The sequence below is a fragment of the Schistocerca americana genome, chromosome 2 (assembly GCF_021461395.2).
Source record: "Schistocerca americana isolate TAMUIC-IGC-003095 chromosome 2, iqSchAmer2.1, whole genome shotgun sequence".
Classification (NCBI taxonomy): domain Eukaryota; kingdom Metazoa; phylum Arthropoda; class Insecta; order Orthoptera; family Acrididae; genus Schistocerca; species Schistocerca americana.
The window spans coordinates 479,760,551-479,772,721 of NC_060120.1; the positions used below are offsets into that span (position 1 = coordinate 479,760,551).

At 39.5% G+C, this 12,171-nt stretch overlaps 1 protein-coding gene across 1 annotated transcript in view; it reads left to right on the plus strand.

Moving 5' to 3' along the window:
- Positions 1-997: 997 nt before the first annotated feature.
- LOC124596063 (NAD-dependent protein deacylase sirtuin-5, mitochondrial-like) overlaps positions 998-12,171 on the plus strand; it is a 120,796-nt gene continuing 109,622 nt past the window's right edge. Inside the window, exon 1 of the mRNA XM_047135040.1 lies at positions 998-1,134. Coding sequence (XP_046990996.1) covers positions 1,118-1,134 — 17 coding nt within the window. The 5' untranslated portion in view covers positions 998-1,117. The remainder of the gene's footprint in view (positions 1,135-12,171) is intronic.

The window sequence follows — 12,171 nt, forward strand, 5'->3', positions numbered from 1 at the left end:
CGAAAAAAAAGAAAAGAAAAGTGATTAGCGTTCGAGCTTCGTAAGCCGAACATGTATGACCCGACGGTTCGACTGCTGCATACACTAAATTAACAATATACTTTTTCATCACTGGTCATATCATTTAATTTATATTGTATTAGCGCAATGTTTTAGTGAATTTCATGTTATTTCACTAGTTACTATTTTTAATCAAATTTAATTATTAGAACAAATATATTTATAACTATCGACAACTAAATGAAGAAACGCATAGAGCTTTTCCGAAAATTTATGCCTATCGTGATTTGTGAAATCCTTCATACATGGTAATGTATCCTGAACTGCTTTGCACCTCGACGCTTCGAGCTGCAGACACAGGGACAGGCCCCATTTGGCATTTAACCTGCGTAGCGGTGAGACGTTGCTAATGTAGCAAGATCGAAAAGTGTAGGTGCAAATTTTTTGAGTATCACAAAATTTACATTTGTACTACAAAAATGAAGCTTTGAGCGGGAGTAGAACCGTCATCTCATACCCGTTCGTCTTACGAAACTCGAACGTTAACCACTTGTTTTAATTATTATTACATAAGAAAATTTTAATACATACATAATAAGTAAGCACTTATTGACCAACGCACATATACATCAGTTCATAATAGACGCGTGAAACTTCTCTCGTGATTTTCTCGGCATTTCCAGAGTAGTGGACGTTACTATTTGCACATCATGTTGTTTTAATGGCCTACTAAAGGTGCACAAAGTTTTAAGTAAATCCGTGATCCCAACGTCGATAACCTTCCCTTGTTAGTCATCGACATATCCGTAACAGTTTTTCCGAATAATTGTTCTCAGCCTTCCAGTTTAACGACTCTCGTCTACACCAGTAAGAAACTCATTTACAATGTCACATGCTTAGACAATACTCCGTGGGACAAGATAGGTTCAAGGGCGACGGCGGAAAGCGAATACATATTGCATGAGTTCGCGATGTCTGCCTGCAGCGGACCAAGTAACACGTTCAATTAGTGACATATGGGAGTAGCGCGAATGCCTCGTGTTATAAAAAGTTACCAGCAAACATTGCGTAGTGAGGACGGCTGGGCTGGAAACCCGAGTTATTGCAACACGACTAAATGACGACGTCCCGACGGTAAGCTACTTAAACAACTACTGGTAATAGTAATACGTTCCTATAGCTCACATGTTATCCATCATGTTTTTTTTTCGAAAACATTGGTTTCATTTTTGTAGGCAAAGCTTGAAACTAAATCTATAGACTCTCCGTAATACTGAAATCTGTGGTAGATTACTTTAATACCAAATGAGTAAACTGCAGTTACATCGTGTACCGCCGCGCGGGGTTAGCCGAGCGGTCTAGGGGCGCTGCAGTTATAGACTGTGCGGCTGGTACCGGCGGAGGTTCGAGTCCTCCCTCGGGCATGGGTGTGTGTGTTTGTCCTTAGCATAATTTAGGTTAAGTAGTATGTAAGCTTAGGGACTGATGACCTTAGCAGTTAAGTCCCATAAGATTTCACACACATTCGAACATTTGAACATCGTGTACCAATCAGTATATAGCAGTATAGCGCGAATGTGATCACAATAGATGCAGAAATAACAACTGCAGGTGTAAATGATAGTAACACAATATCGACACTAGATAAAATATGATGCAGGTATCGGCACTAGATTGAAATATGATGTAGGCGTATAGTAGTGGCATATAATGAACTTTTCGTTAAGTTAAACAGTTACAAAAGAACAAAATGTCTTTTTTAAATATGAAATTATCATTTCGGCGAAAGATCTCAGCCGCCCCAAGGGCTCCTTTTTAGTTAACAATAGAATTAACTTCGTAAGCCGTTCTTAAGTTTGTGAACTACATACACACTCTTTTTTATCCTTTTAACGGCTGAAAAGCTTCTTACAACTGAGGTACTGGATACAGGATAGTCAAAATAAGTTCAAAGAGTCTTACAATTTCCCAATATCCCGTCTGAAGTCCATATAACAATAAATCGTCAACACTTTTGTGAGGCATTTCTCCGTAAATATACACAAACACAAGCTCTGATCTAAAAAGGGAAAAAACAGAAAAATGATTCATAGCAATCTGTTTCTGTAGCGTAGACTTTCTGAGTAACACTGTTCATATTGATCAAAATGATATACATTTAAAAGTTCCAAAAACAACAGAATCCAAGTTAACCTACTGTATAACGATCCCATTACTCCGTACAAAAATTTAGAGTACATTCTTACAATATCTGTTTTCCTGTTGACTTCAGCTTCATGTCTATTGGACGTTTAGTTATTGGTTCATCCATCTGTCGGCCATGACTCCTCCCCATATTCTTGGAATTCCGTCATGTTTGGTTTTCAGCATTTCCTGGAATTTATTAAATTTTGTTACTCGTTAGCCAATGTCGTAAACTCTGGCTGGCTATATACCAAACCAGCGAACCTGGCAATGCCTCACAATTCCTAAATATGTATGTGAATTGGACATGAGTCCTAATCGGGAGTATCCATGGAAATTGTACCGGGACGCAAATTCCGGCTCCTTGTAGCGACTTTGCCCGCTTCCAAGCTATGGAACTCGAAGTTATAATAAATCATGTAGAATATGAGTTGTTTTTTCCGTTTTTGTTTGTTATTTTATTTCATTGTTTTGCAAATTGTGCAGAATACAATTACAAAACTTCAGAATATGCAACATATTTTTTTGTTGCTGGCTACTTTGTAGTAAGAGTATGAACTAGTTTTCTGTATTACTAATTCGTGAAAGGGCTGTGTGCAAAATGGCCATGCGAAAAACGCTCTGATCGTAAATAAATTCCAACGTATTTTAATGTCTGACTTTGAGCTTTGTGTGCTGTTACTGCGAACGAGCCGGCCGGTGTGGCCGTGCGGTTCTAGGCGCTTCAGTCTGGGACCGCGTGACCGCTACGGTCGCAGGTTCGAATCCTGCCTCGGGCATGGATGTGTGTGATGTCCTTAGGTTAGTTAGGTTTAAGTAGTTCTAAGTTCTAGGGGACTGATGACCACAGATGTTAAGTCCCATAGTGCTCAGAGCCATTTGAACCATTTGTCCTGCGAACGAAACCTTGGGAATCGAAGTCGCTTAAAATGAATGGTTAAATGGGTTGGGATCATTGGTATACTGGCTATGAGAGAGACACCTCTAGTTGCTGGATCTGTGAGGAGAACATCTCCAATGACAGTATTTCGCATAGTTTTAATCTGTGGACGGGTAGCATTGCACCATTACAAAGTTTCGGACGATTCAAACTGCGTAGGCCAAGTAGTATTCTAATCATTAACGTGATAAACCATAAGTACGTCATTCGTAATACACAAGTGTTCTGTTAAAATCAACGGTTGAGGAGGAGACAAAACGGCACATTGTTGTGCATTCAATTTTTGTTTCAAATTATTATTTCTCAAAAATTTGCCTTACGATTCAAATGTTCTTTTATCATGGCCAACTACACGAAAGGAAAAGAATTCACAGCACATCAGCATTTTCTTACTCGCAGTTAATTTTGACAGAAAACCAGTATAATCTTCTTGAAAGAAATATATCTACAATCGTCCGAATTTTTAACACAGTATCGAGTAAAAATTTGAAGTAAATTGGTCAATAACTTTCCGAAAGTTTTCCTAACAACGTTTCCGTTTTGTACTATTAGTATATATTAGGTGTCAATGAGAAGAAAAATATCTGCAACTAAATTACTTGCATCATGATTTTAAATCACCGAGCAGTAGTAGAGGCTTCTTTATCCCACTTATCTGGATATGTTATTTTTTTTGTAAAGTGAAACAAAGTGACTGTGATTAAGGCTTTCACCAAACTACATGTAGTAAACACATGTTTCCCAAGATTGAAGAAATACTCACAAAGGGACCGGGAAAATTCCAGGAACGAATGATACAAATCAAATTGACTATATATGGGTATCCAAAAGATGGGCAAGGAACGTTGAAAATGTATGCGTGCTTCAGGGAGCCAACTTAGACCTCTATCTTGAAACTGCAGAAGTGAGGTGGCGGGGTGCTATGGCGTATAACGGGAAAACTACGAGTATGAGAATGCTGAAATGGAATGCAGGAAAACTGGAAGACAGAGGAAAATATGAGTAAACTGAAACAGACATTACAGGTATTGTGGCACGTTAATGACATAGTGGGCGTGTAAGACGGCGTGCTGAAAAGCGGTGCCTCCGAGTTTTTTATGTGAAAACTCTTAAAGCTTTTTAAATAATACAAACGTTATTTACGTTCTACATCTTTGTTCTTCATGTCTGCCTATTTATTTATCGACGTAGTCACCACCCTGGCGATGAACACATTTCTCCCAACGAGAGTCCAGTTTGTTGGAACCATCATTGCAGAATGTCTGTTGATGGAGCCACAACCTCACTCTGCTTGCATCGTTTCATCACTATTAAAGTGAAGTTCTCGAAGGTATTCTTTAATTTTTGGAAACATGAAAATCGAATGGGGCCAAATCGAGACTCTGTGACTGACAGTGGTGCCAAGACTCATGAGTGCTCTCTCATTGTCATGTTCAAGGAGAGGGTGCTCGATGTGTGGACAAACTCTTCGAAATCGAAACTCGATTACAGCATGCTGTTTCTCACGCACCGACATAATTATGTTACGTGCAGTCATGTTACACGCTGCAATTTGGAGCCCTCTAGCAGCAGAGGCTTACAACTTGTGTGAACGAAGCGGAAAAGTCGATTGAGTAATATCCATAACGTGCAGTACAGCAAGCAATATTGAGAACAGAATAAAAAATTTGATGGCATTAGTTTTCAGAACGCCCTCATACTAAGAATGATAAGATACTTGTGGCAAAGGGATACAGAACACCTAGAAATGGGGAAAGTGTGATAATGAATATACAGGGTCTTACAAAAAGGTACGGCCAAACTTTCAGGAAACATTCCTCACACACAAATAAAGAAAAGATGTTATATGGACATGTGTCCGGAAACGCTTAATTTCCACGTTAGAGCTTATTTTAGTTTCGTCAGTATGTACTGTACTTCCTCGATTCACCGCCAGTTGGCCCAATTGAAGGAAGGTAATGTTGACTTCGGTGCTTGTGTTGACATGCGACTCATTGCTCTACAGTACTAGCATCAAGCACATCAGTACGTAGCATCAACAGATTAGTGTTCATCACGAACGTGGTTGCAGTCAGTGCAATGTTTACAAATGTGGAGTTGGCAGATACCCATTTGATGTATGGATTAGCACGGGGCAATAGCCGTGGCGCGGTACGTTTGTATCGAGACAGATTTCCACAACGAAGGTGTCCCGACAGGAAGACGTTCGAAGCAATTGATCGGCGTCTTAGGGAGCACGGAACATTCCAGCCTATGACTCGCGACTGGGGAAGACCTAGAACGACGAGGACACCTGCAATGGACGAGGCAGTTCTTCGTGCAGTTGACGATAACCCTAATGTCAGCGTCAGAGAAGTTGCTGCTGTACAAGGTACCGTTGACCACGTCACTGTATGGAGAGTGTTACGGGAGAACCAGTTGTTTCCGTACCATGTACAGCGTGTGCAGGCACTATCAGCAGCTGATTGGCCTCCACGGGTACACTTCTGCGAATGGTTCATTCAACAATGTGTCAATCCTCATTTCAGTGCAAATGTTCTCTTTACGGATGAGGCTTCATTCCAACGTTATCAAATTGTAAATTTTCACAGTCAACATGTGTGGGCTGACGAGAATCCGCACGCAATTGTGCAATCACGTCATCAACACAGATTTTCTGTGAACGTTTGGGCAGGCATTTGTTGGTGATGTCTTGATTGGGCCCCATGTTCTTCCACCTACGCTCAATGGAGCACGTTATCATGATTTCATACGGGATACTGTACCTGTGCTGCTAGAACATGTACCTTTACAAGTACGACACAACATGTGGGTCATGCACGATGGAGCTCCTGCACATTTCAGTCGAAGTGTTCGTACGCTTCTCAACAACAGATTCGGTGACCGATGGATTGATTGGTAGAGGCGGACCAATTCCATGGCCTCCACGCTCTCCTGAACCCAACCACCTTGACTTTCATTTATGGGGGCATTTGCAAGCTCTTGTCTACGCAACTCCGGTACCAAATGTAGAGACTCTTCGTGCTCGTATTGTGGACGGCTGTGATACAATACGCCATTCTCCAGGCTATGTATAACGAAAAGAGGATAGAAACGCAAGTGCATGCAGAGGAAAGAAAACAGAAGCTTAAAAGGAGAGAGCATTACAATAGAAATGAGAGTAAAAAGCTTTATAAGAAGTTAAGGGAAGGAACACTATGGCATAAACCTACAATAATTGGCTTCAAGGGTAAAGATGGAAATCTGCTGATATACAAGGAGAAAATGATGGACAGATGGAGAGGGTATTTTAAACATGTACTGGAGGGTGATCGCACTTATGGGGAGCAATCTATATACCATACAGTGGAACCAAAAAAGAAGAGCCTACTCTTGTAAAAGTACAGAGGGTGGTAAACTGTCAAAAAATCAAAATCTCCAGAAAATGACGGAATAATTGCTGAGCGTCTAGGGAGAGGGGGCATTACTTTACACAAACGGATAAACAAACTTATCTGTTTAATTTTGAATCAAGAATGAATTCCAGAAGAAAGGACAATAGGTGTTATTCATCCTTTCTTTCAGGAGTGCTAGTCCTGCACGGTTCGCAGGAGAGCTTCTGTAAAGTTTGGAAAGTAGGGAACGAGGTACTGGCAGAAGTAAAGCTGTGAGGAGGGGGCGTGAGTTGTGCTTGGGTAGCTCAGATAGTAGAGCACTTGCCCGCGAGAGGCAAAGGTCCCGAGTTCGAGTCTCGGTCCGCACACAGTTTTAATCTGCCAGGAAGTTTCATATCAGCGCACACTCCGCTCCAGAGTGAAAATCTCATTCTGGGAACTTCAAGGTGATTTCATGAACCCTCTGCCAAGCACTTAATCGTGAGTTGGAGATTAATATGTAGATATAGATGAAGAAATCTAAAACTCTTTTTGAAAGACACTGGAAAATATCTTCTTGACGACGCACTTCGATTTGTGAAGGAAACGTGATGAGATGTGTATTCCTATAGATAAAAGTAGAAATATCAGGAAGAAGAAAATGATGCTTGGAAAAAATAGTACAAAAGGGACTCAGTTCCAGGTACTGAGAAGACCAATGTTAAATAGCATCTACAGATTTCTATAAGAAATCGATACACGTTGCAAAACAATGGAACTTATATCAGATCGTTTTGCTGTTTGATAACCCAGTAATCTGGGTAAAACCTGAGGAGCAGAACTTCCCAAGATTGTAAAAAGTTTACTTGACTGTTATGATGAGATTTCTGCAAGCTACGGAATTTCCATCTCTTTGTTGGACATCTTTAAGATTCTTACAGTTAGTTGTTTGATATGAATTTCCAAATGTTATCCAAACCTTATTGGGCGTTAAGATTGTTCTTAATTTCATATTTTTCACTTGCGTCCCGTGAGAGGAGTTCTTCAAAACTCAAATTGATGAAGAGTTATTTAAGGTCCAATAATTTCCATTCATAGAAAATGTTTACAAAATAGTTAACATTATAATTTATTTACTGATTTTGTCAACTGAAAATAATGTAGCTACAGGTATCGATTCGGATGCCGCAATTTCAAAATTTGCAGCGGAAAAAGTTGGAAGCAAGAGATTCTAAGCTGCATGTTCAGCTCACTAAGAACTCTTTATGTGCATCTTTTTAGAGATGATTGCGGGACATGGCTGTTCAATAGATGATGTCAAATTAAACACTTTTCAGCCGTCAACTTTTCAGCCTTATTTTATTTGGCAACCAGTTTCAGCGTTTTTCTACGCCATCTTCAGGCCCCTGACCGACGTGTAGGAAGAATCTACCTCGGTTGCGATCAAAACAGGGGCCAGCAATACTGGTATTAGTAGATTAAGTGATCACTTCCACCATCATCTGCTGATTCACTATAGCAATAATCTGCTAATACCAGTATTGCTGACCCCTGTTTTGATCGCAACTGAGGTAGATTCTTCCTACACGTCGGTCAGGGGCCTGAAGATGGCGTAGTAAAACGCTGAAACTGGTTGCCAAATAAAATAAGGATGGAAACTTGACGGCTGAAAGATGTTGGATTTGACATCCTCTATCACTAAGAAGATCTTAGTTTAACTGTTCCGCTCATTAATAATCAGCTGAAGTGTGGTATGTGTAAAATGCCTTTTTACTTATAACTTCCATTCATAAAAAGTGTTTACAAAATCGTAAACATTATAATTTATTTACTGAACCAGTTATATCAAAAAACTTCATCCTAAAAAAAAAATTTGAAGTTTTTGTGGGGTTGGTGGAAGTGGAACAAGTTAAAATTCTACACCGGGTGGCTGCCACTGCATCAGAGGGGCCACGGAGTTCACAGTGTGCAACAATAACTTGAACCAGAACAGTGATTGTAATTTAGTACTACATGACATGGCTTCCCAAGATAGATAGACGAGAAAGAAATTCAGTAATTTTTTATGTTTCAATCAATGGATCCAATGGGTACCACATGCTGCATACACATCGACGCGATCTCTCGCCACACGACTATATTCCGACAAACGTGATGAGAAGCTCGAGTTTTTCTTCGAATCTGATCTGGGAAGAGTATTTAAACAAGGATGCCATCACGAGAAAGCGTGTTTCCGTATTATTGTATTTTCAAGACAAATATAATTACTTATCTGGAATGGAACATCTTTCTCAATGACGACCCACATGTATTCTGAAACCATCAGTTATATGATGATATCCTGAAAGCCATCCCTAGAGGTCACTGAGATAATTTAGTGTATTATACTTAGAAAACTTTTAATTTAGAACCATGTGGTGCCCACTGAAGAAACTACATTCATGTGCGATATCTAGCCAGATCTACAAACAGACTGCATGCTTCTTTACAGAGCTTACATTCTTAGACAGAGAATCTTCTGCAGATGTACGGTATGCCCTAAATGTGCTTGTATGTTGGGGTGTGACTAGGCTGGTGCAACCACAGCATGGTGCTGAGACTACCAAGGAACCTGAACGAAAGAAGCGAAAAAAAGGAAAAAAAATAGCGCAGAAATTAGCAAATCGACGAGTCAGATGAAGTGTTCCCTTGCATTAAAATAATCAGTTGATTTTGGAAATCATCCTAATCATTTGGCAAACTTTAGTTAGCAGGCAGTCCTGCGTTCAGTGTATCTACACTATGTGATCAAAAGTATCCGGACACCTGGCTGAAAATGACTTACAAGTTCGTGGCGCCCTCCATCGGTAATTCTGGAATTCAGTATGGAATTGGCTAGGGTGTCCATTCGTCCCGTTTTCCCCGGGACAGTCCCGTTTTTTATCAAAATGTCCCGCTGTCCCAAAAGTTTTTTTGGGAACGCTCAAATGTCCCGTTTTTTTATGATTCCGCTTCGTTAGAGTATTTTACGCTACTGGTTGTTTGACTTGTTATTAACTGCGTAATTATATACGCTAGGAAGCGTGTGATGACTTTCAGCATACCCCAAACATGTACCGAACTGCCAAAAACCGCAAGTAATTTTAAACGCACTATAGGTTACGAATAACAACGAAGATTCTTCTCTTCTAAATCGATCCACTGAATCCGTCCATCCGGTCCAGAAATACTCTACACCACTGATTACTTGCTATCTGGCTTTCGTCACCACACTGTTAATGTTTTGCACTGTGCAATCATTGTTTAATTATGCCAAAACGAAAGTGTTATTTTAACAGCAATATAAAAAGCTAGTTTCCTTTTATCACTAGTAGTGGAGAAACTGTAGAATGTACGTTGTCCAGATCAAAATTTGCTATTGGTCATGGTGGAAGATCTGACATTGTGAATCACATTAAGACGAAGAAACATCGTATGAGTGATCAAACGAAAAGAGCAAATAAATGCGTGAGTGACTACTATGTAAACTTAAAATCAGTAAGAGAAATGGATAGGTAGTTGGCATCACAAGAAGCTACGTTTGCGTACCACAGTGCAATGTATAACCATAGCTTTAAGTCAATGGGCTGTATTACAGCAGTTGTTAAAAAACTTTTCAATCCTAAATTCACATGTGGACACACAAAATGTAATGCAATCATTTCAAATGTTATTGCACCGTATGCAGCTCAGCGGGTTTTAAATGAACTGAAAAGTGCTCGATTCATTTCTGTAGTGATTGATACATCGAATCATCTGTATTTGACGTTGGTTCCTCTCCTTATCAGATATTTTCACCCTGAAAATGGCATCACGGTGAAAGTGCTCGAATTGGTTAATTTAGCTGGATAAACTTAAGATTTACTTCAGAATTATGTGCTGGAGATTTTAAAGAAATGTGATCTTGAGGGAAAGGGGATTGCAGTTTCTGCAGACAACACTAACACCAATTTTGGTGGTAAGCAGAGGAAAGGAAAAAAACAATTTCTTCTATAAACTGCAACAGAACACAGTGAATAATATAGTAGGTGTTGGCTGTCCAGCACATGTGGTGCACAATTCCTTACAAACTGGCTTAGATTGCCTACCCATCGACTGCCAATTAATTGTAAACAAAATCTACCAGCATTTCCACATATATACAGTAATGGTTGAATCTCTGAAGTCATTCTTTAAGTTTACTGAAACTGAATACAAAACTGCACTTGGGCACAGCAAGACAAGTTGGCTATCTCTGCTACCAGCATTGGAAAGAATTGTAGAGTTATTTCCTGCTTTGAAATCATATTTCATTTCCCTTGATAAGTGTCTTGTTATCCTTAAACAATCCTTTGATAACCCTGTGTCTATTGTTGTTCTACATGCTCTTGTTAGCCAGGTAAAACCTTTCTCCACAACAATTAAATGTATTGAGAAACAAGAAATCACAATAGTGGAAGTTTATCAAGAAATAAACAAATTATTGGGCAAATTACAATGTAGAAAATCTGAAAGATTTCTCACGTCCTTTGTTCATGAGATTGAGAAAGCTGGAAGAAGAGGGTGAAATTACTGTAGAACAATTTCATATTTATGCTGACATCTTCTATGACTCTTGCATTGAGTATATTAAAGAATGGTGTTTACCATTTCTCACACCTTTTAAAGCATTTGACTGGGTTAATACTGAAAAAGGAGCAGCTACAGTGGAAGCATATTCAGGACTGTTGTGTTTTTGTTAAAAGTATTGTACCAAATTTTCCTGTTGATGAAGACGAACTGTTCGGTTAATTTTCATGTGCACAGAACTTCATAAAAAGAGTAGAAGGAGACAGAGAAAGTGTTAGTGCAATGTGGTGTAAAATATTTGCTTATTTCAAAAGTAAAAACATTAACATGAAAAACATGATTCATTTGGTGGAGTTTTGTCTGACAATTCCTGGGTCAAATGCTGCTGTGGAACGTGTGTTTTCGTTAGTGAACTCTTTGTGGTCAGATGAAAAAAACGATGAAAGTTGAAACAGTGAGGGCCTTGCTTACTGTCAAAACACACTTTAATGGTGTATCGTGTATTGATTTTTATGATACAATTTCAAACGAAAACGCACTTCTTGATGAAGTACATAAAAGTGAAAAGTACCGTGACAGTGTGGCAGAATAATTGTAAAATGTGATTTGGGATCATCTGAGCGCACGTTGTAAAGGTAAACTTGTATGTGTATTAAATTTAGTCAATACAATATTTATGTCCCGTTTTTTTCTTCATTGTCCCATGTTTTTCTCTAATTTATTTTAAATGTCCCCTTCTTCAATGAAAATGAAATGGACACCCTAGTATTGGCCCACACTTAGCCTTAATGACAGCTTCCACTCTCGCAGGCAAATCTTCAATTACGTGCTAGAAGCTTTCTTGGGGAATGACAGCTCATTCTTCATGGAGTGCTGTATTGAGCAGAGGTATCGATATCGGTCGGTGAAGCCTTGCACGAAGTCGGCGTTCCAAGACATCCCAGAGGTTGTCACTAGGAATCAGGTTAGGACTCTATGCAGGACAGTCCATTACAGGGATGTTATTGTCGTGTAACCACTCCGCCACAATGAAGATACACTTTGCACACAATACTGAAAGTCAGGATTGACAGATAATTGAAACAAGTGAATGCCAGTCCAAAGCCATACATAGTCTTTCAACTTCTA